Source organism: Amblyomma americanum, chromosome 1, assembly GCF_052857255.1.
Source record: "Amblyomma americanum isolate KBUSLIRL-KWMA chromosome 1, ASM5285725v1, whole genome shotgun sequence".
NCBI lineage: Eukaryota > Metazoa > Arthropoda > Arachnida > Ixodida > Ixodidae > Amblyomma > Amblyomma americanum.
Window position 1 is genome coordinate 281,595,401 of NC_135497.1, and position 25,471 is coordinate 281,620,871.

At 46.4% G+C, this 25,471-nt stretch overlaps 1 protein-coding gene across 1 annotated transcript in view; it reads left to right on the forward strand.

Annotated features, from left to right (window-relative positions):
* The first annotated feature begins 353 nt into the window (after nucleotides 1–353).
* Nucleotides 354–25,471, forward strand: part of LOC144118407 (uncharacterized) — a 27,082-nt gene continuing 1,964 nt past the window's right edge. Inside the window, exon 1 of the mRNA XM_077651354.1 lies at nucleotides 354–1,094. Coding sequence (XP_077507480.1) covers nucleotides 354–1,094 — 741 coding nt within the window. The remainder of the gene's footprint in view (nucleotides 1,095–25,471) is intronic.

A 25,471-nucleotide genomic window follows, 5' to 3' on the forward strand; every position in this document is an offset into this window, starting at 1 on the left:
TATATATATATATATATATATATAGGTAACAGAGTACCTATAAAATGGGAAAAAAATGTATCCAAGCATGTAGAGATACAGCGGGGCCTTAGGCAAGGATGTCCTCTGTCTGCTTTGTTGTTCATGTTGTACCTGCAAGGGTTGGAGACCAAGCTAGAGAGGAGCGGACTAGGCTTCAACCTTACTTTTTCAAGCAAGGAGAATGGATTAAGCAGTCATTACCAGGACTAATATACGCGGTTGATATAGTGCTAATGGCTGACAACAAGGAAGATTTACAGAAGCTGATACACATATGTGGTACAGAGGCAGATACATTAAGTTCCAAGTTTAGTAAGGAAAAATCTGCGGTCATGATATTTAATGATGAGGGCGGCGAGCATAGAATACAGGAGTTCACGCTAGAAGTAGTGGATGAGTACAAGTATCTTGGGGTGTGGATAAATAACGGTGCTGAGTATCTGACAGAGCATGAAAAATATGTAATGAATAAAGTTAGTAGGAATGCAGCTGTCATGAAAAATAGGGCACTGTGGAATTACAATAGGTATGTAGTGCTTCGAGGGATCTGGAAAGGGGTGATGGTTCCTAGCCTGACTTTTGGTAATGCAGTCCTGTGCATGGGATCAGATGTTCAAGCAAGGTTAGAAATTAAACAACGTGGCGTAGGGAGGCTAGCTTTGGGAGCACATGGCAATACACCAAATCAGGGGGTACACGGTCATATGGGATGGGCGTCCCTCGAGAGCAGAGAAGCTAGCAGTAAGATAGCATTTGAGGAGCGATTGAGAAAAATTGGGGAAAAGCAGTGGGCTAAGAAAGTTTTCGGATGCCTGTATATAAGGACTGTTGACACAAAATGGAGAAAGCAATTATCGGTTAAGAAAAAGGTTAAAGAAACAGAGAGAGCTCTGTGGAAAACAGGGATGCTGAGGAAATCAGCACTGGGAACATACAGGATTTTTAAGCAGGAAATTGGCAAAGAAAATATCTCTGATAATTGTAGGGGAAGCTTTTTGATTTTTGAGGCCAGGTCGGGAGCCTTGCGGACTAAGACATATAGAGTGAGGTACCACGAAATAGACATGTTGTACGTTGCGTGCGGAGAGGTGGAGGAAACGGCTGAACACTTGATACTGTTCTGTAAAGGGCGTCAACCTACAGTGGAAAGTAGCGGGGCTGATTTATCCCAGGCATTGGGGTTTTAAGGACTGTGAAGGGAAAGTAGATTTTAAGCGGGTAGAAATACCCAAGCGAAGGTTATCTGATTGGTGGCTAAAATCAAGACAAGAGTAAAATTTCATAACTCATGGCTTGGTGGCTTGAGCCACCGCCCGATTTAAAGGGTTCAGCCGTATCCATCCATCCATCCATCCATCCATCCATCCATCCATCCATCCATCCATCCATCCATCCATCCATCCATCCATCCATCCACCCATCCATAGGCTTTCAGCACCTTTGAGCGAGCCCACCGGGCAAAATGCTGACATCGTAAGCTGCTTGCGACGCAGCCTCAAGACCGGCTCTGAGGGAACGGTTCGGCACGGCTTACTGAACAAGAGGGAACGGGCTCTCCAAAAGAACCGCCACTCACTTTCACTGAGCCACGGCTCACTCGCTCTTTAAAAAGAGCGGCTCAAAAGATGCGGCTCGCTCCTGGGAGACCCATCTCTACTTTGAGCCCCAGCGGGCAAAACGATGACATCGTAAAGTGCTTGCGACGCACCCTGCGCCCCCTGATTTGGTGTGATGCCATGTGCTACCAAAGCTAGGCCCCCTACGCCGCGTTGTTTGATTTCTAACCTTGATTGAACATCTGGTCCCACGCACAGGACCGCATTACCGAAAGTCAGGCTAGGAGCCATCACCCCTTTCCAGATCCCTCTTAGCACTTCATACCTATTGTAATTCCACAGTGCCCTATTTTTCATGACAGCTGCATTCCTACTAACTTTATTCATTACATATTTTTCATGCTCTGTCAGATACTCAGCAAAGTTATTTATCCACTTCCCAAGATACTTGTACTCATCCACTACTTCTAGCGTGAACTCCTGTATTCTATGCTCACCGCCCTCATCATTAAATATCATGACTGCAGATTTTTCCTTAATAAATTTGAAACCTCATCTATCTCCCTCTGTACCACATATGTCTATCAACATCTGTAAATCTTTCTTGTTGTCAGCCATTAGCACTATATCATCCGCATATATTAGTCCCGGTAATGAATGTTTAATGCACGACGCCGCAGCCTTCCCCGCGGAGAGACCTCACGCAACACGATGCATCGTGCCACATGAGCTGTGGTCCCTACGCCGCTTTCTTCGCTGATAGGCTTTTAGCAAATTTTTTGCATGGTCACACCACCTAACCTTGTCATATCTGTGAAAGCTGTTTTTTCTTTTATTTATTTTGTGAAGTGTTTTTATATCCATTATGTAGAACTTGTGGAAGTAACATGGTTCTTGGTGTATTTTTTCCAACGTTCAGCATTGGAATGAAGGCAGACAAGGCGAAAACTTGTTTTCCTGGCTCTGTCAATTCTGTAGTGGTTTGTGATAATGTGGGAGGCATGACTGAGGCTTTCAGCATCTGCGTAGCCAGAGTCAGTACAATGTGACCTTAGGGTTCACTTGGAAACGTTCAGTTATTCCATGCTAAGTAAAACATAACACAGAGAGAAAAGTAAACACTCTGGATGAGCAGTCTCTTGCACCTTCTGTGTGTTACATTTTCTGAGCTTAAATTCTTAGACACCATGAATGCATTGCAGATTTCACAGCTGTTGTTTCTGCTGCTGCACTTAGTAAAAATGCAGACTGATGGGCTAGTTAGTATGGCATAATAAGGATAAAGCAGCGCACCTGCACAAGGACGAGACTGTGTCTTGTCTTATCTTCCTTTGTTTTTGTGGAGGTGCGCTGTTTTAGCCCTATTAGTAAATGTATGCTGTACATGGATGTTGGATGCCATGCATGCTGTAATCTGCTGCATGAACTTTGTGCTATAATTTGTAGCTAGAAGGGTTTCTTTTTCATGTTAGCACTGTATAAATGAATATAATTTATGCACATACGTGAACAACATGCTGGCTTGGCCTTATGTAGGTTAATGGATGATTACGAAGTGCATGAGGTGTCACATTAATTGCATGCCTGGTATTACAGCATGTTGCCAGTTTTGAGGGGAAAATCTGTTTTTTTTTGGAGTGGGCACTTAGCAGTGACTAGGCAAGCTACCTTTAACTTCAAATGAGCTTGCACCTTAGATGGGAGCTCTATGGGGCAATGGACGCTAAAAAAATAGTATCCATGATCTTTTAATATAAAGTGAAGAACCAGCATAAACAAACATCAACACATAATGCATGTGACATGCTTCTGTGCATATAGTGAAGAGCTTAAAAATTCATGAAAATGTAAGCATGGCTTGTCTACTTATATTTGGATATTCCTTGTAGAGGGAAGCATGTTGACGAATTTTTCTATGGTTTAAGGCAAACGTCTAAAGTGGAGTGCAATTTCAATTAGGAAACAGTTACAATTGGCCACATGTCAGTATAAAGTCTTCAACTTGGAAGGTCTGAAAAAGCTGTGTGCATTTCCTTTCTATCTGCATTCTATTTTTAATTCCTCACTTGGCATGCTGCTGAATAGATGGGTCTACTGGTTTCTGAATTACTGGTTTTTTAACATGCACAGTCAGAACATATGCACACCGCAATTATGAGGCAACATGGTTCAAAGCAATGAGAAAAGAGCTTATCGTTAAATTTTTGAAGGTAGACAGCTCTGTTTGCTGATATGTTTAGGTGCGTTTTATGTTGTTAAAGCCCTGTAGGTATTAAAGGAGAAGAGGCACCAAGATTTTAGTTGTTTTCTTTCAGTTGGAATGATTCGCAGTAGCTTAGAAAACCTAGACAGCTGCATGGATTGCTCCAACAAGAGGCAGTATATTTATAATTGCATTTTTTCTCTCGCTTTGTTTTGCTTAAACAACCGAACGACGACTCAGAAGTCAGAGGTGCGTTCAGGTTACGAGAGGCACTGCAGTATTGTCACAACTTTGTTCGTTGTTATTTACATCAACTCGTACACAAACCTGTGAAGAGTTGGAATGACATAAAGTGAACTGGCAGTGATTATATCTCAAATTTTTGCATGCCTCATGTGACCTGAACTGACCAAAAGTTAAAAGGCTCAAGTGTGTAGCGAACCAAGAGCAGTGGAAACCAAGGAGGGCATTGGGCAATTGTAATATTTTAAATGAAGTCGGGAAATTGCCTTTTGTTAATTTTTACATTGCAGATGTAGTAAAAGTACACCATACCCCCACTGTCGTGCCGCCACAGTGGCTGAATGGTTAGGGTGCCTGACAACTGAGCCCAAGGACACGGGCCCAGTTGCGGCAGCCGCAGTTCAGTGGAGGCGAAATGCAAGGCGCCTGTGTACCGAGTGATATCAGTGCACGATAAAGAGCTCCATGTGGTCAAAATTAATCTGTATCCCTGCACTACGGTGTCCCTTATAACCCATGATGCCTTGGGGCATTAAACCTCATATTCCATACTATAACATAACTTTGGTGTGTGTTCTGTGTGCTTGACCAGTTGAGCTGCTTGCACTCTATTGAATTGCTTTGAATTGCTAGCACTTAAATTTTGGCGCCATCTGATGTGCGTACACGTACCTCTCTTCTCACTACATCGTCACCCATCAGGACCCTCTTTCTTCTCCTCCCCTTCCCGAGTGCACAGAAGCAGGCTAGATACCATCAATCTTTCTGGCCGACCTCTTTGCCCTCGTTTCATTAAATTTATCTATCTTGAATTTTAATGAGTATTTGTGTGTGCAAATCATCATCATTTATTGTACCCTTAATGACCCTTCACAGGGCATTATATAAGGGGGGGGGGTCGACGTACATAGGACAATACAAGAACAAAGCCAAAGAGGTTAAAAAAACAAATCTAGCAAAACAGATATATATATATAAACATACAATGAGGGCAATTAGGACAACGAATACAATCAGTAACATCAAATGAGAACACAATTAAAACAGTTACGAAAAAAAATTAAATTGAGTAGAGAAAGGGAATTACAAACGAGTTGCTTAAGAAGTGTCAAACTAAGGGTGTGAAAAGAAATATAGACAAATTTAATGTTGAAAGACAGACAGTAACCGCTCTTTGAATTTGACAGGGTCACTTTCCATGACAGTAGGATCTGGCAATTCATTCCATTCCTGTATTGCAATTGGTAGAAATGATTTCTGAAAGGCAGATGTTGATCCATGCAGGCGCTGTACACGTAGGCTATTGAATAAGCATCGAGATGAACGTGCTGGTCGGTGAAGAAAAGATTGGCGCAGCTGCGTGAAATGATAGAATATTTTATAAAAGAGGCGTAGTCATATCTTGCAGCGAAAGACCAATGAGGGGAGATCCAGTGATGATTTTATACAGCTGATACAGATTTTGTAGTCGTATTTAGAAGATATAAAGCTAGCGGCGCGGTTCTGCACAGATTCTAAACATTCTATGAGATAAGCTTGATGTGGACACCACATTGCGCATGCGTTTTCGAGTTTCCATCATACGAAGATTTCATATGCGAGTTTACGGACAGCCGGGGGCGACAATGATAATGTTCTTCTAATAAAGCCCAGTGTTTTGGAGCTCTCAGCGACCCGTTTAGTGATTTGCTCGGACCAATTGAAATTGCTTGAGATTAGGACACCGAGGTAACGATACGTTAGTACTTGTGAAATATTGACTGAGTTTAAAGAGTACACATGGGTGATGTTAGAGCGTTTGCGTGAAACTTGCATAAACTTGCATTTTGAAATATTAAGCTGCATCATCCACTTATTGCACCAGTCATCTATTAAAATTAAGCCATCCTGAAGCATGGTCTGGTCAGTTTGAGATGAAATTCGGCAGTAGAGGACACAGTCATCTGCGAAGAGACGTATTGATGATGAAATGCCACAAGAGAGGTCGTTAATAAAGATTAGATAAAGAAGCGGGCAAAGGACTGAGCCCTGTGGAACGCCAGAAAGTACCTTGGTTGAGGCTGAGCGATGCCCTCCTATGACGGTGAACTGAAAGCGGTCGGTGAGGAAGCATTAAATCTATGATAAGATTAATGGGTTCAGGCTGAGAGAAGAAAGTTTACAAATGAGCCGCAAGTTAGGAACACAATCGAAAGCCTTAGAAAAGTCTAAGAATATAATATCAATTTGAAAAAATGAATCAAGGTTTAAATGAAGATCAGTGGTGAATTCAAAAACCTGCGACTCACGAAAAAACCAGAGCGGAAACCGTGCTGATTAGCGAAGAAGAATGCGTTGTTATCAAGGTATAGGGCAACTTGAGAATAAATGATGTGTTCCATTAGTTTGCAGGCGATGCAAGTTAACGGTATTGGGCGATAATTTGATGGATCAGACCGGTTGCCACTTTTAAATACTGGAACTACTTTGCTAATTTTCAAATCTGTCGGAAGAGCGCTTTGAGCGAGGGACTGGGCAAATATTATCTGCAATATATGGCTTGTTGGGACTTTGGTGGCTTGAAGTACTTTGGCGGAAATGCTATCAGGACCGGGGCTACTTGATAATTTCAGCTTGTCGATAAGCTTTCCTATACCTTCCGAAGTGACTATAATGGGTGGCATCTGTGAAAAACTGGTACCAGGAAAGTTGGGAAAATTATCTTTCGGCTTATTGGTAAAAACTGAAGAAAAGTACGATTCATTACATCGAATCGTTCGGCTGGCAGCACATGTGAACCATCCGAGTTAGAAAGTGATAAGTTGTGCGTATGATGACTAACCGGAGAAAGTAGATTTCAAAACTTTTGGAGATTTTTGTTCATTATCTGCAGAAGATCCTCGTGGAAGAACTTTCTTTTGGACTGCTTCAGTAGACTTGTATAGTCTTTGAGACGTAAAATATTTTTCCCACCTGACGGCTGAGTTGGATTGCTTAGCAGTGCGAAAAAAGCATTTTTTCTTACGTGAAACCTCTTTAGGGTACCTCTGAACCATGGCTTACCTGCATCGCCACGAATGGAAATGACTGGGGCATGGGTTTCAATTAATGTCAAAAGTTTCTGTTTGAATAATAACCAATTTTGGTTGACAGTTCTTGAAGAAGCAAGCTGTTGGAAAGTGTGAAAGAAGTTGTCCAGTTCGGCGTTTATGAGAGGGAAATTTGCCCTCTTATAACCACGGATAACTTTAGTGGAAGGGTAGCGAAGCGGCTTCGGCACTGTTACATTAAATAACATTGCACAATGCACAATATGTGGTGTTGACGAGGTGAATATCGCCAATTATGTATGCATGCCACCTATGCTAAGATTTGCATGCATGTGTGCATTCATGCCTGTCATGTAAATAAATGTAAGTAGCACAGGCTCTATACAGTGGCCAGAGAACGCTGCAGAGCAGCACTGCTTTCAGCACTGCTGTGGCAGGTATGACGATATTGGAAGGCGAACGCGCTGGCCGCACTACTTGCTCTCAAGTCCTTGCTGCGTTTTGTACATGACCACCGGCCGTGTTCTTGCTGCATCATGCGCTGTGCTTTCCAGTGCCGCAAGTGGCCTTTTCCGGTTTTATTCCTATTAAAGGCTTGTAGCAGTGCATTGTTCCCACCGCTCTGACGGGCTTAATTCAGTTGCGCTTTATTTTATTGCGGAAATTCACTCTTTCGCATCAGTGGAATATAGGATTCCAATGAGTAGTGCATACCATGGTTGTTAAGGGACGATTATGGTATATGAAACATGTCAGATACCTATCATCTCTTGAAGGTCTCTTGGTTGCATAGACTCGGCTAACTGTAGTGTTCCGATTGCATTTTTTTACATACGTTCACAAGGTGGTTAGTGTAGCTGCTTGTTGACTAATTCGACACAAATTCGCAGCTATCGCTCTGGATATAAAATAAGATAAAATAAATCGTCAACAGCTAATTTGCACTACGGCGCGGTATGCGCAAGCCGCGCAACACAGGCAAACACAAAATTTTATAGGACATAGAGATTGTAAAAAAAAACCAATTTCTTGGCACTCGATCTAAGCATGCAGCCACAAACTGGAAGATGTCCTTTGCATTTCCCTGTGCGAACTGCACAGTGCAGCCCTCGATGCCTGGTCCCGCCTCCAGCAGGCGAGGAAATCCAGTTTTTTCGTGATTTCGATATTCAGAAAGCTTGTGGGCGTCAGTACGTCTTATTGGCAGCAAAGGTTACAGGATGCAAGTTCTCGGATTTAAAAAAACGTTGTAGCGCTACCTCTTATTCAGTCGCCACGTAGTATTACCAGTGGAAGGAACGCCCCGTCATGCATTCGTACATTCCATGTGGTATGCTTGCGTGACAATGCTGAAATAATTCAACCCCCTGCTCGCTCGCATTACATTAGCTTCTGATTCCGACAGCACATACATGTTTCAAATGATCGCAAACATCAAAGAAACTAAAGCGCGGTGAGAAGCCGAAGAAACGCCAAAAGTGCGGTTAGATGCCCGCAATTAGAAAGTAGCTCTAGCGCTATCAAAATTCTCAATGCACGTTATAGGAGTTGTAACGTGTACACAATTTGAAAATGTAGCTTTAAATGCGCTGCAGTACGACTGACGTTGAACTTGATAGAGGTTGTTGGCTTGACACTCCGTACTGCAACAGCCCACATCTCGGTCGTGCAGCCTACCCGAAAGCTTGCACATTTTGATGCCAAGCTTCCTGCCCGGCTGTAATAATTCTGGACGCAGCATAACCGGCAGAAGTGTATTTTGCTTCCTGAAATTTCTTAGGTCATTTCCGCTAGTACTCGCAATCGTTGCAGTGCCGTGAAAGCATCTGAAAGTGTGCTGCAGCATGTGGCGCTTCCGCTCCCCCACCCCACAGCTTCGTGAAAGCTGCGATGGTGCAGGGCTCGTGACCGAGCTTGACTTTATGGAGCCTATAAGTAGTGAGCTAGGCATGGTGTCAAAATGTGTGTAAACCAAAAAATTATCATGTTTGCATGTGCCGATGAGTCATTTTCATTGTAATGGCAAGCGTGATTATGTTCAAGACTGCAGCAATATATCAGCACAGTATGATTTTGAATGGTCATATTTTTTTACTTGCCTCTGTGGCAGTGTAAGTACCTATTACTGCCAATTAACATGATTAGTGTGAATGGTTTTATTCTACACTGTTGGGAGTAAGGCTTCCAGTCCATCCAAGGTGCTCTGATGAAAATAACTTTTTGTAATGGTACTTGTGTTTGCTTCATATCGTTAAAACTAAACTCAAATAACAAATAATGCGATTTTAAGCCGTATAAGTGAAAGTTATGTGACCGCTTTGTTCATGACTCTACATTTGGTTTGGTTCTATCCGCTACAATGATAGAAGGACAGTTTGCTGTCATTGATGCAGGACTGTACAAAGCGAAAGCAACAGAAGCGATACTGAAGAACTTCAAAAGAGAAAAGAACTTGGACGAAAGAAGACGAAAAGCCATTCGAAGGGAAGAATTTCTGCTTTGTGAGTACATGGGCTTAGAAAAACAAGCAAAAGGCATAAAGGAATGCAAGACATTGTGCTTAAATGTCTTCTCGGTAAAGACGCATAAGCAGGGCAATCCGCTCAGATCAATAGTGGAAGGTAGAGGTAGGTTTGAAAAAAATATTTGCGAGCTTCCTGCAGAAGAACCTGAAGAAACTGCCCGTTAAATACCCTTTTCTGATCAAGAATTCGGACGAGGTGATCGTGTTTGTAAAAGAGGAGCCAAAGGCATCTTGCTTGTCGATAGATGTAAAGGACTTATTCTACAATATTCCACAGCAACATGTACTTGACGTGGTGGAAGAAGCAATGGCTGAATATGGTGAAGTGAAATTTATGAATGAAAGCGGTGTTAGCACCTTCGATTTTTTGGCTCTCATAGCGAAATGCTTGTCTTCTCTATTCATCGGCGGGGAAGTGTACACCCAGAAAGAAGGGATATGTACTGGCAGTTGCATAGCGCCTGTGCTCTGTGACTTGTACCTGGCCAGAGGAGACTGATTGCTTGCTGAAATCTTGAAGCCACTCGGTGTCGTTAAATATTTTACGTATGTTCATGATTTCTTAGTCTAGTCTCGTCAGAGAGGCATGACAAAAAGCTTGATACACGACATCCTGGAGCAATTTGAAACAGCGCACCTTGGACTTGAGTTTACGCATGAAATCCCGAAGGGCGGAATCCTGCAGTACCTTGACATCTCCATCTCAGAGGGGCAACATTTATGGGGGCACTTCAAATGTAGAAGTGAAAAGGGACTGTTGCCATTTGATTCGGCGCATTAGAAGCTCATAAAGCGCTGAACTGCGATGTCTTCCTTTACCCAGGCAGTGAAAAATTCCTGTCATCACAAAGTTAGTGACAGCATCAACTTGCAAGCTGAACACCTGAAAGTAGCAAGCTTTCCCACACTGATGCTTGTATCAGTGGCTGATAGTGTTCTAAAGACAGTCCTAAAAGGGAAACAAAGGACAAAAAAAGAGCGGGACAAAAATAAGAGGCCGCTTGTGTTGCCTTATGTACATGCCGTCTCGCATAGGCTTAAGAAAATTGCCGAAAGGCATAATGTGGCAGTTGAGTTCTCTGCGCCAAACAAACTGAGAAGTTTGTGTGCTAAAGTGAACAACCCACAGCCAAGGAATAGTGAGAGTACATGTGGGGTCAAGCACGCGACCATGTTTGTGGCATGTAACTCCGGTGTCGTGTACAAGATACCGTTGTCATGTGCCAGGGAATATTTCGGCCAGACGGGATGATGCCTAAATGAACGGCGCCGGGAGCATTGCAGGTTATGCGGCTTAGCTCCTGCATCGAGTAATCTGGCGGCGCGTTGCTATAAGTGCAAAAACTGTAAACCATTGCTTCATAGCATCACTGTCATCCTTCGATTCCAAGATAAAATGCAAAGGGAGCTATATGAAGGATTTTACATGACGTCTGAGAAGGAAGGCACTGTCGTAAGCGACCCTTCGGTAGCAGTGACGAATCGAGAGTTTAATTTTTTAAGGAAGGGAAAAGACTGCATCTTCCACGCATGCCTGTCAGCAGAAGAAGATTAGACAACCCATCTCCATGAAGCTACTTGTTTTTGTGTCCCTTCTTTTTTCATCTTAACAGTTCATACAAAACTAATTTCCCACGCAAGAAAATCAGTTGATAGTTTGCGCCGTCGGTATGTGTCGTTCTTCTTTGTGTAAACAATGAGTAGCGCAATAACAATGTAGATCTCAAGCTGGGCAACTCTGAAAATCAGTCTGCAGAGAGAACTATTTGGCCGTCCCGCAGTGCGTAAGCTTCAAGACAGGGAAAAAGTCGGCACAGTTGAAAGGGCCGCTGAGCTAGCAGAGGAGTACGTTTCGCGCAGAAGGTTGAACACTGAAGAGGGTGCGTCACACGCTCGAAACGCGATGCGAGATAAAGGGCCTAGCAGAAAGACTCGAAGTGCTAGAAGTTCGGAGAAATCGGAGGCAACGAAGGTAGCGTCAGAAAAGCGTGAAGAACAGGCAAAGAGACAGGGAGTGCACAAAGCCGCGAAAAAAGAGTTTGAGGCTAGTAGGCCATTTCGTTGCTACAACTGCAATGGTGTTGGACACTTTGCGGCCAAGTGTACAAAGCAACGTTTGGTGTTCTCGTGCGTCGAGGATAACGCCGAGAATCTAGAGCTCCTTCAGCCATACCTGCACAAGATGCACGTTAACGGGAAACCGTGCAGAGTGCTTCGTGATAGCGCCGCGACGATGGACGTTGTCCATCCGTCTTACGTTTCAGCGGAAGATTTTACGGGAGAAGTCTCGTAGATAAAACAGGTAGTAGAAGAACACAGTGTATGCCTTCCCATAGCTAGAGTGAAAATTTGTGGACAGTTTGGAGAGCTAATCACTGAGGCCGCAGTTTCGAAGGCCGTGTCACTTCAATACCCTTACCTCTTCTCGAATCGATCAGACCTATTGCTACTCGAGAGAGGCCAGAAGCTCGGAAGCGGGGTGAAAAAAGCTTTGACAAGGTCGAAAACTCGCCAGCTCGCATCTCAACTAAGTCAGATTCCTGAACCTCAGGTAGCCAGAGATGCAACAGCCAGCATGTCGTTGGAAACAAATGAAGAGGGAAAAGAACCAACGAGGAATGAAAGCCAGACAGTTGACCGAGCAGATGAGCGACCAGGGACTTCAACCACAAAGTCGGTAGAGGAGACAGAAAACGCCGAAGGATCCGTTTTATCTCCAACATCGCGTAGTTTTGATCGCCTTCTGCAGGTGAACAGCTAGGGAGTACCTAATAAAAGAACAGAAGCAGGACCCCACTTTGGAAAGACTGCACCTTACAGCTAAAGAGGGCATCGCGAGACGCAACATAACGATGCATGAGAAAGGAGGCCTACTGTACCGACAATACCAGGACAGAAAAGGCAAAACATTTGATCAGCTGGTCGTGCCCGAAAAATACAGAGTGGACATTCTGAATCTCTGCCAAGGAAATGGCTGGGCAGGACATCTGGGAATCAATAAAACAAAGGAGCGGCTATTGATGGAATATTATTGGCCGGGTTGTTTCAAAGATGTCGAACCGTACGTGAAATCTTGCGATGCGTGTCAGCGCGTGGGCAAGCCAGGAGAGACATGGAAGGCTCCACTGAAAATTGTTCCATTGATCTCGGAACCCTTCCGCCGGCTTGTAATAGACACATTAGGCCCTTTGCCTAAAACGAAATCAGGCTATAAGTACTTGCCCGCCGCGGTGGCTCAGTGGTTAGGGCGCTCGACTACTGATCCGGAGTTCCCGGGTTCGAACCCGACCGCTGCGGCTGCGTTTTTATGGAGGAAAAACGCTAAGGCGCCCGTGTGCTGTGCGATGTCAGTGCACGTTAAAGATCCCCAGGTGGTCGAAATTATTCCGGAGCCCTCCACTACGGCACCTATTCTTCCTTTCTTCTTTCACTCCCTCCTTTATCCCTTCTCTTACGGCGCGGTTCAGGTGTCCAAAGATATATGAGACAGATACTGCGCCATTTCCTTTCCCTAAAAACCAATTATTATTATTATTATAAGTACTTGCTTACTATGCTGTGTCCCGCCACAAAATTTCCCGAAGCAATTCCGTTGAAGGACTTGAGCTCCACAGAAATAGTTGACACCCTTTTGTCAGTGTTCGCGAGAATAGGATTTCCGGCTGAAATGCAAGCCGATCAGGCGACGGTCTTTACAAGCGCCTTGACGACCACATTCCTAGAAAGATGCGGAATAAAACTGTTACACAGCTCGGTGTATCATCCGCAGTTCAACAGTGTAGAGAAATGGCATTCGGTGCTGAAGCGGGTGCTACGCGCTCTTTGTTATGAGCATAAAGCAGACTGGGAGGATTGTCTGCGGCCGACGCTTTTCGCTTTACGAACAGTCCCCCTGCGAAGCTACGGGGTTTTAGCCAGCAGAACTCGTCTACGGAAGAGCCCTCCACTCTCCCCTCCGAATGCTGAGAGAAATGTGGGAGGGGACGGGAGAGAACCAGACAGTGGTTGAGTACGTGCTTCAACTACTCGACTGCCTTTACAATACGAGGGAATTAGTAAACCGAAATATGAAAGCTGCCCAGGAGGCCGTCATGGTCTATTATGACAAAAACGCTGCCTTCGAGGTTTCACCGCGGCGATCGCGTGATGATCCTCCGGCCATCGAGAAAAAACAAGTTGGAAGTTCACTGGGATGGTCCTGTGGAAGTGTTGCAAAAACTTTCGGAGACGAATTACGCGCCAAGGGTTCCAGGCAGGGGAAAGCAATTGAGCATCTATCACTGCAATCTGATGAAGCCGTTCGTGGAACGCAGCGGGATCGTCAATCTGACTCTAAATGAACCAGAAGAGCTGGACAGCGAGAGTCAGGGTTGGAAGGGAGGTGCGGACGCTAGTGACAACGTGGAGAACATTCTGGCTCTCTCCGTGAATGCAGACTTCCTAAGCGGGACCCAGGTCGACACGCTAAAGCAGTTGTTGAGCGAATTCGCTGGCCTATTTAGCAGTCACCCGGGAAAGACACACCTCCTGACTCAGGAAATCGAGCTAACATCGGATGAGGCGGTACGGTCGAAACCCTACCGGGTATCACCGCGGCAAAAAGAAATAATGGACGCGGAATTCAGCGCATGTAGGAGTTAGGAGTTGTAGCGCCAGCGGAAAGTGACCATACCTCCACGCTAATTCTTGTTGAGGACCCAGGGAAAGATCCTCGTCCCTGCGTGGATTATAGAAAGCTGAATGCAATTACCAGGGATCAGCTGTACCCGATTCCCAACAGAGGAAATGATAGAAAGAGTGAGCGGCGCGAAATTAATTTCCACCCTCGATCTCGTACGGGGATATTGGCAAGTTCCCCTCTCAGAAAGCGCCAGCAGGTATGCCGCTTTCATCTCCCCAGCAGGCACCTTTCGACCCTTAATGCTTAGTTTTGGGTTGAAGAATGCCCCCTACAGCTTCTCGAAACTCATGGACATCGTACTGAAGGACATGCAGTGCTTTGCACTCCCTTATTTAGACGATGTCGCTATTTTTTCGGAAACCTGGCAAGAGCATCTAGAACACCTAAAGACCGTGTTTTCCAGTTTACGACAGGCTGGACTGACAGTGAATGCAGAAAAGTGTAGATTTGGTTGCGCTCAGGTGACGTACTTGGGCCACGTTGTAGGCCAGGGAACTAGGAGCCCATTCGAGTTAAAGATTGCCCCGATCGCAGCATTTCCGCAACCACGGACGAAAACGAACATTCGCTCCTTTTGGGATTAGTTGGGTACTACCAGCGATATATTCCTAGCTACTCACAGCGGGCTAGTTCCTTAACTGACGCCTTGCGAAAGGGAGCACCTACTAACGTAAGTTGGGATAACCAAGAAGAAAACGCCTTCAAAAGCCTGAAGGAAGCACTCGTGTCCCGACCCTTGCCCATGACCCCTGACTATGGGAAAGAGTTTATAGTCCAGTGTGATACCAGCGATAAAGGACTGGGTGCAGTATTAAGCCAAGTTGGCTACGACCATGAAGAACACCCAATTCTGTAAATCAGCCGCAAGCTGACCAGTAGAGAGGAAGCGTACAGCGCTTCCGAAAAAGAGTGCGCATGTTTAGTTTGGGCAGTGCAGAAGTTGTCGTGTTACCTGTATGGAGCAAAGTTTGTATTTGAGACTGACCATTGCCCTTTAACGTGGCTGCGACAGATGTTCCCCAAAAATGGTCGCTTGCTCAGATGGAGTCTGGCTTTCCAACAGTACAATTTCTCGGTGCGTTATAAGAAGGAGGAACTGCACGGAAATGCTGATGGCTGGAAGAAACTGATGTAAGCGGAAGAAATTAAAGGAATCTCTTCCTGTGTGAGTGTTTTTTTTAACTTTGTTCCAAGTAGTCCGGCTGTGGCAGTTTCTAAACGGGGTGTTTCGCGCTCTGTCGGCACAACATTAACCCAAATTTAAACACATTTTTTAAGTGTCTTGTTGTCAATGGAAGAAGCCTGGTGATTCTTTGGCGAATTCCAAGCGCTTGTGGGTGGGCAATGCTTTGCTGTTTGGAACGTCCCAGCTACGCTTTCCTTTGTTGGTGGTGCTGTGGGTTTTGCCTTGGGGGCGCTGATATTGCAATCCAGGAGACCAACACGGACGCCATCCCATCTCTTCCTGCCCAGCGGTCGTCAACGCTGGATATTCGAGATTTTTCGGGCCGCGGAGGAGCTGTAAGGATTCTGGCGACAGTCCGTCCGGTTTAGCTGCGTAGTCGACCCGGGACACCTGCAGCCGGGGTCCCTGCATGGCGATAGAGATCTTGGTTCCCATGGCCTGTCCCCGCTCGGGTTATTGAAATCGAGACGGAGGACTCTGCTGCCGGTTGTAAACAACGTTGTTCCCGGAAGATCAACCCGTGCGCTACGGAGGCAGTTAGCGACCGCCAACCCGAGCGGGGGTGGCTCACCCATTCAACTGTGGCGGCTCACCAGCGCCTCACCCATTTAGACTTCCCGGAAGACGTGTCCGGCTTGATAGCGTGAGAAGCCTCGTTCGGACGCGAAGACAACGCTCTCTCTGAGGGGGCGGGGGTCCAGCGGCACCCTCTCTCTCTCCGGCGAGACATGCGACGAAAGCGTGTCCCTTTGTGAAGTGGTGTGTGTGTGTGTACGACAGCGCAAGTTAGGCCATGCCCAACCTGGCGAAGACCTCCTCGAACCTGGGGAATCCTAGAGACCGGGCCCTTTTAAAACGGGACGACGAATGCCGTGAGGAAGGAATCCTCGATCATCCTCAGATCTTCTCAGATCCACCGACCTTCCCCCATCACCCTCCAATGGGTTCCTAAATCTTGTAAATAATGTAAATAAACCCCCTGTACAGTTTCCTTCATAACCAAGTCCGACAACGCTATTCGAAGAAGGGACCTGCGGCGCTGAAATTCAGCTCACTCAAGACACCTCATCTCTAACACCGCCTGACCGCCCGTTTGCTCAGAGAACGTACCCTACACAATCGAGTTCATCGTCATCGCCCACTCCTCTCACGACTTTATCCTTGGTTGGGACTTCCTCTCCTCACATCACGCCGCTATTGACGGCGCCCATGCTAAGCTTGACTTGTCGCCCTACAGTGACGCCCCCTTGGACATACCCGGTGCTGCTGCCGCTACTGTGGTCATCTCAGAGGACACAGACATTCCGCCTTTATATTCAGTGCTGGTGCTTCTTGTGCTGCTCTTTCAGATGCAACTGTCACTTATACCCCCTCTTTACGATGCGCTGACCAGAAGTCTGTTTTGCTCCTTCATGCCGTGCTGACAACTGTTTGTGGCTCCAGCGCTATTTATGTGGCCAATCCGTTCTCCTGCCCTACCACTTTACTCCGTGGCCTATCGCTTGGTAGTGTTGCCTTTCTAGATCCCGCCTCAGCATCCCCCCCCCCTCGTCGATAGCACGGCCGGCCTTCCCGTATGCTGCGCCATTACGCCTGTTCCCATTACCAATCAGTCTTCTGTCAATATTTTTCTCCGTTATGTCGATGCCGCCCTGGCGTCTACCAAACGAGACCAGCTTGTCGCCATCCTACACCGTTTTCAAGCTTCATTTGACTACCAGCAACCTTCCTTGGGCAGCACCACCACCGTTACCCACTGTATTGACACTAGAACCCGTGGCCCATTGCGCCAACGTCCGTACCACGTGTCAGCCGCTGAGCGCCACATCATTGACGAGCAGGTGACCGACATGCTCAAGCGCCACGTGATACAGCCGTCGCACAGCCCGCGGGCATCGCCAGTGGTACTGGTCAAGAAAAAAGACGGTTCCATCCGGTTCTGCGTGGACTACCGTCGTCTGAACAAAACAACAAGCAAGGATGTATGCCCTCTCCCCCGTATCGATGATGCCCTCGACTGCCTGCAGGGCTCTGAGTTCTTCATTAAACTTGCGCTCCGGTTACTGGCAGGTGCCGATGGTGGAGGCTGATCGCCAAAAACACGAGGGGCTCTATAAATTTAATGTAATGCCCTTCGGCCTCTGCAATGCACCCGCCACATTCGAGCGCATGATGGACAGCATACTCCGACGGCTCAAATGGCACACATGCCTTTGTGATCTAGACGACGTTGTGATCTTTTCCCCGGACTTTTCGTCTCACCTCCAGTGCCTTGAGACTGTTCTTCGCTGCCTGGCCGACGCTGGCTTCCAACTCAATTTGAAAAGTGCCGCTTCAGAGCTCGGCAGCTCACTTTTCCCGGACATGTCGTGTCGAAGGATGGCGTTCTCACGGACCAGGCCAAGTTGCGAGCTGTGGCCGAATATCCAAAGCCCATTTCTGTAAAAGACATCCGCAGCTTCGTCGGCCTCTGCTCCTACTTCTGTCGCTTTGTCCGCGATATCGCCGCAATCATCGACTCCATGACCAAGCTCCTTTCCAGCTACGACCTTTCGGCCTGGTCGCCAGCCTGTGATGAAGCGTTTACGACACTTCGTCGCCTCCTGACCACTGCACCAATTCTACGTCACTTTGACCCTCGTTCTCCGACGGAACTCCACACCGATGCCAGCAGCGTCGGCCTCGGAGCAGTACTCGCTCAGCGCAAGCAAGGCTTTGACGAATACGTTGTCGCTTACGCTAGCCGGACACTCACAAAAGCTGAATCCAACAATTCTGTCACCGAGGAGTGTTTAGTTATCCTTTTGGCGATCGCCAAATTTCGCCCCTACCTGTACGGGCGCCCTTTTGACGTTGTCACCGATCACCGCGCCCTCTGTAGGTTGTCCTCTTTGACAGATCCCTCTGGTCGACTGGCGCGCTGGGCTCTGCGACTCCAATAGTACGGCATTCGTTTCATCTATCGTTCTGGCCACAAACATGCCGATGCTGATGTCCCCTCACGTTCCCCTGTACCATCTGAGTCAGTGCCTTGTATATCTGCCCTGCCTTCTTTGATGTTTGTGTCCGCTGATATGGCTTCCGAGCAACGCAATGACCCGTGGATCACTTGCCTATTAGATCTCTTATCTGGCCAATTTTCTCGACCTCCTTCCCGTGCTCTCATTCGAGGTGAGCTTCTTTGACGCAGCAACTACCTCCCGGAGGGTCGCAAGTGGGTACTCGTCATTCCGACACATCTGCGCTACTTCATTTGCTCTTCCTACTACAAAGATCCCCAGTGGGCCCATGCCGGATTCTTGAAGACCTTTACCCGTCCACGACAGCAGTACTACTGGCGTGGGATGGCCCGTTATGTCTGCCAGTTTGTTCAGTCCTGCACCGCATGCCAGCGACGCAACATCCACCTCGCCGACCCGCCGCTCCTATGCAGCCGCTGCCTAGCCCAGCGCAGCCCTTTGAGCGTGTTGGCGTCGATCTGTACGGCCTTCTTCCCAACACATCAACCGGGAACCGCTGGATCATCGTTGCCATCGATCACCTTACATGTTACGCCGAAACGTCGCCTTTACCACCCGCTACTGCCCACGAAATTGCATCCTTCATTCTCCATAGAATCATTCTTCGCTATGATGCGTTCAAAGAGCTGCTCAGTGATAGAGGCTCGGCCTTCCTCTCTGAAGTTGTGGAAGCTCTCCTTCAGGAAGCAATATCGTTCACCGCACCAACTCCGCATACCATCCCCAGACCAATGGCATGGTTAAGTGTTTTAACCGCACCCTCGGCGACATGCTGGCTATGTATGTTACTTCCGACCATTGTAACTGGGACCGCGTTCTTCCTTTTGTCAGATACACTTATAACTCCGCTGCTAAAGCCACCACCGGATTCTCTCCGCACTTTCACCTGTACGGCCGTGAGCCTTCTTGCAAAAAGGACCCCATTCTACCTTACCGCCCTGATGCTTCCGAATTTACAACTCTTTGTCAAGCCGCAACTTATGCCGAAGAATGCCGACAACTTGCCCGGTCCTTCACGTCTCACGCCCAGCAGCAGCAGAAAAGCAACCATGATCCCCCTGCACTTCCTCCCGCTTACCCTCCCGACTCTTTGGTCTGGCTCTGGGTACCCTCCTAAGGTCCCGACCTTTCCTCCAATCTTGTTAGCACGTATCAGGGACCCCACCGTATTCTTCAGCAGACATCCCCCGTCAATAACTTCATCGAACCCCTTCTGCCATCCCCTGATCATCGTCGCCGAGGCTGCGCCATTGTCCACACGACCCGCCTCAAACCATTCTACGACCCCGCCGTCGTCATGTCGGCCTAGGCCGCCAGGATGGCGCCCTTTCGCCCGGGGTAAATTGTACGACTGTCCTTCGGGTTTGGTATCTTCAGAGGCTAGCGCTTAACGAAGACGACGAGAAGCGCCGAATGCTCCGAAGCTCAAGCGCCGAACGCTCCGTCCCTCGTGCGTGCTCTGGACTAACCGCTGCCTCTGGTCTGTGCCTGGACTGTGTCGCTGGTTGTTCGCGACGCAGTGTTTTGTAAGACGTTACTTATTACATAGCAAGCATTGTACACAAATTTTTAAAGTTGTCTGCCTCGCATGCGGTAAGCCCGGGTTTTCATCCCCAGTGCCACCGGGTACCCACTACTGGTACGCACCCTCGCCTGGTGCTCGGTTTCTCCGGGGGTGAGATGCTTGGAATATGGGTCTCTATCCCAACCTTGAGTAGAAGAAAACACCTTGTGCCATGGCCCTTTTCGGCCAAATGTACGTTTGTGCACATAAAGTTCAACCTCATCATCAGGAAGTCAGAAAACGCGCAAGAAAGCGCAATAAGGTTTGTTTATAAGATATACAGATGACATGTTTCTCCAAACGAGTTCTTCCATCAAGCTGGGTTTCCAGCAATAAGTACTCATGCCAATTTTATATTCCTTTTGTTGTCTCTCTCTCTCTCTGTGCGTATGTACCCTTAAGTGCAGGATAGTCGCTGTTTACGTTTATAATTTTCACGCGTTATGCAGGAGAAACATTTTCGGTACCTAAATTAATATAGACGTAATGATGCATTCATGCGCTTGTTTTTTTCCCGAGTGGTTACTGAATAAAATGTCCTGCCTGATGATGCAGTTAAAGGAACGCTGAAACGGTTTTGATGATCATATTCTACATTGCTCTAGAACGTTTAGTCAGCGCTGTGTTCGTCTGTTTCCTCGTCTCTTGTGCCTGTCTATGTTCACGCTGTTCGATACAGGACACAGCATATTATAAAACAGCAAATTTATAGAGGTGGTCTTTGTGATTATTCAAGTCGAACTGTAAAAATTCTGCATAAGCCCTATAATTTACAAATAGTTTTTAAAATTTCTGCTCACAACCGATTAGGGCAACACCTCACCAGGCATTCTTAGCCATCCCTACTCCGCTGATGTAGAGTGGGGAATATGGGTGAGCCTTATCATTGGGCATGTTCAAATGACGTGGATGGAACAGGGTGCAGCAGGGCATGTCAGCATGCATTGAGCAGGGCGGAGGGGTGCATCATGCTGTTTATCACTTATGTCATTCAATATACTGGCACCATTCATTCTTTTGTTAATTGCTTCCACATAAATTTGTAAGATTTTATTCCTTTTCATTTCTTCATCTGCTTAATTTACCGCTTTTAACTGGTGTTTAATATTTTGATTGCTTTTCTATTTTCCCTTTCATGAGCTTATTCCTTCTGTATGACAATATCCAAAACTGAGGCTGAATTATGGTACCGATAAATAACTAAAAATTAATAATAAGCACTAGAGTTGCAATACTGACTGTCTGCAGATCCAAATAATGCTTGTGCACCCTTTGTGTCAGGTTATTAAGAAAATACGAATTCACCACGGCAGAACTAAGCAACGCTTGTGCCCCGTTATACCATCCAAGAGGGAAAAGCAATTAGGTTTCCAACTGGTTCCAAATGGCACACAACTGGTTAAAATTGGAATTGTGATTACCATTGCTTAGACTGATTGGACTTTCTATACAACAAATGGTTTTCCAAGTGGCTCCAAAAGGCCTCAAATTGGATACAGCTAGTTACAATAGGAAATGTGGCTGCAAATTAATAATTGGCTCCAAATACGTTTTTAAATAGTTTCATTAGGACCTTTCTGATGGAGCAGTACTGCGCATGCAACCCACCTGCATATTGTTGTTTTTGTAAAAAATGACGTCAGCAGCTTAACCTGCTAAACTTTATTCTTCGCTTGCACCATCCACTGTAGTCGAGATAAATAAGTGTGCTCAACGGTCGAGTGCAAAAGGCTCAATGATTAGAGTCCCATAACTGAAGTATATAAATCTTACAGAGTTAATCCAGTGCATGTAGTAAGTATGCTGGTGCTGTGTGACTATACAGAGTTGCTATACATATGTGAAGGAAGGCAACAGTCACCAAAAACCAAGGAGCACAATGAAATGTTTATTTTCCTTTTATGTATATTTGTGGAATTAATGAATGGAATATTAATAGAATAATTATTTCATTTCTGAAAGATAACTGATTACTAAGCAGAACAAGAACAGCTATATGCCACCAGTGGGATCCAAACCCATGACTTCGAATGTCTAGTCCAGTGCTCTACGAACTGAGCTACGGTGGCCGATGTACATTCTGCTTTCGTGGGTATTTATGTTTTGTGTAACCTAACCTTGAGAGTAACCTGTGGTTTGTGTGCCATGTAAAATGGTTTGTTATACTTAATTTCTATGAGAGTTTGAATTTCTATGATTTCATTTCACCTCACTTGTAAAATGAGACCAACTTCCTGCACAGCCCTCCAGTCCCAAAATCATTTCCTTCTGCTTATGTGAATGTTACAAAAAATTTAATGTTGCACGAATATTTGCCATAACGTATTTTGCTAAACACGAGGAATACATTTTATAATATCTCCTGGATTCAATATAGTTGCCTGACACCTATTAGGTCCTATTGTTTCAATTGGGGCAAAAGCACAACTTGGAAATTCAAATGGTAACGAATGGAAATTTTCCAATTAAGAATACACTGTTGTTTTTCTTTTCGACTGGGTGCTATTCAAAAACAAGTCAATTTCCTACGGCAGCACTGCACCTCCACCTCTAAGAGCAAAGTTCCCTAGAAAAGTGAGACTGCTGCCTCGGAAGTCAGTCCTCTTGAGCTGCTGTTGAGACTGTTTTTCATGTCTCAGAGCACACTTCGCTGATATGCTTGGTTATCAGGACCGAGGTCTTCACCGCATGACGATGAACTCTGCAGACGACGGAGGGAAGCCTTCAGGAGGGTTGGAAAACTTGAAGGTTTATTTACATATTTACAAGAGAAGCAGGGAGACCAAAAGTCAGAGATGAAGTGCCGTGAAACCAGCCAAATCGAGGCTTAAATACAGTGGATATTCCCTAGGCACCTAGCTAGGGAAACCGGTGGCTGGTCAAGCGTCCAATGGGCAGACACACTCTTCATAGTCTCTTCCCTAACTCCGTGACCGCTCCGCCCCCAGAAACACGTGCACAGGCGATAAGGAATCCTGGCGCCTTGAGGTCCTGGAATGCGGTTTCCGACCGGTTGACCAGGTGCATAAGGTCGTTGGCTTAGCAGGCGGCGATACCCTCCGTGGGAAAGAGGCGTCCTGGAATGTGGTTTCCGACGGGTTGACCATGTGCATAAGGTCGTTGGTTTAGCAGGCGGTGATGCCCTCCGTGGAAAGAGGCGTCCTGACGGCCCCGGGCATTCCAGAGGGTAAGATGAATCAGCCGTCTCCGCCCCCGCTTTGTCTGGCCGCGCAAGTGCAAGCGAGCGAGGCGGGTCCGGCGCCTTTGTTCGGGTCTTTCTGCCGGTCCACGTGAGGGCGCAATTTGGGAGCAATGCCGCATTCCATACTCCGGACGAAGGGATGACAGGCCTTTCGCCATAGCTCACCATCGCCAGGAGCCGTTCCTAATCCTCTCCTCAGGACGACAGCACCTTTGGTCAAACATAGTTCGATGGCGCCTGCCGGGCTCGTCTGTTCCCGCTGTCGGGGCCTCCGATCACAACATCGCTCAGAAGCGTACATGACATTGCAACTATAATGGTCTCTTCAACCGCAGTAAACAACAGGAAATTCTCAAACCGCTCGTGTTCGCAGAAAAGGCGATAAAAGTTGGCGCAGCGATAACATACGCAGGCCGATCGAGTGCAGTTAACGTCCGCTAGAGGAGGAACGCTTACCGCCGCGGCAAAAGCTGGCCCAACTAGAAGAGCAGGTAGAAGCGCTCGTGTTGCGGCCGGCAGGGCACCCCTGTTCGGAGCAGTGTCAGGTGGGGACGAGTCTCGTCGATACAACAGTGCTGTAGCGCAGCAGGCTTTGAGTGGGGAAGAGAGAGGTAAAGACGGGCACGAAGACTCGCGACAGTAGCGTACAGTGGCGGGAGAGACAGCTAGTGCGATCCGGAGGGCAACATTCGCAGGTAGGAAGCGAACGGTTAGAGCGCAGGAGGGTTTTGGTACGGTTTTTGTACTAAGATACGGGGTAACGGAAGTTAACAGGGAAGTGTACGAGGTCAGGCCCCACCCCTTAGCACAGGATGGCGTTCACTACGGTGGTGCCACTGGCAACAGGGTTAGTAGTAGGATAGGTTGCCAGGCAACTGTTGCCAGGCAACAGCTTATTTGGGGGGACCCAGAGCTCTAAGGGAACGAGTGTAGAGAAGGAAAAACCAAGATAAAAGGGTAGATGAAAGCATAGTAGAAGAAATAGACACAAGCACCAGGGCCAAGTTAATTCAGATATAGGTTTCATTAACATGCAAGGTAGCAGGAATAGACTGAAATGGGAGAAAATAGAAGAACAGTTAAGGCAGGAGGAATTAATGGTATATGGTCTAGTGGAAACGCATCTTAAAGACATGGAACAGCCTCCCTGCAACCCAGACTATGCATGGGAATATGGCCATAGAACAGAAATCACCAGAAAGGGGGTGGAATTGGGGCATTCATTCATAAAAGTAAGAATTTTAAAAGGGTTAAACTAAGATTCAAGGAACATTTATGGCTAAAAGGAAAAGTGGCAGGGGGGCAAACATTCCTTGGTTTGCATACCTGTGGACAGGAGCTAATGCCAAAGAGGAAAACAGAAAAATGTTAGAATGCATTGCAAGCGAAATTGATGAGGTAGGAGCACAGGGCGAGATAATTATATTAAGCGACATGAGCGCACATATAGAAGATCTGGATTGGTACACAGATTCGACAGGAAGCATGCTGCAGGACATGTGTGGCAGGTATGATTTAGGTGTATGCAACACTACCGAGAAGTGTGAAGGGCTCATAACATGGTAGGCAGGGAGTCTGCGCTCGACGATAAATTATGCACTAATGTCACAGCGGATGAGGATGTATAATAGATTAGGGGTAATGAGCATAGATGAACATGGTTCCAGAAGTCTAGGTAGTGACCACAAGCGTATCAAGTTGAGTTTCAGAAGAGAAACCAATGTACGTCTTTGGCGTGATGAACAATGAGAGGGAAATTTTTACTCAGAAATGCAATTGGAAGCAGCAGCCAAAAAAATTCAGAAAGTAATTTTTGAAGATAGTGAAACAGAATGGACTTATACCACATTAACTCGATTACTGGAACTAGAGCTAGCTAAGGTGAGAGCAAAGCTAGAATGGAAAAGACGCAAACCCAAGAGTTGGTTGGATGAGGAGGTCAAGAGTGGGATAGAGAAACGTCAGGAAGCATCCCAGGAACACAGATATTCCAAGAAGAGGGAGGAACCAGAAGTTGAAGTAGACAGAAAATAGGATACCTTCATAAAGTTTAGAAGGGAAGCATCCTATTTGATTATTGAGAAAATGAGAAGAAATGGTGCCCAATGAATGTCAAAAGTAAATTAAAAGGATAGAAAAGCAGCTTAAAAATTCTAGTAACATATAAATGCAATGAATATTAAGACTAGGCTAGAGCAAAGGTTTATTGTTACAGACCAGGGTATTCGACTAGAAGGGGATG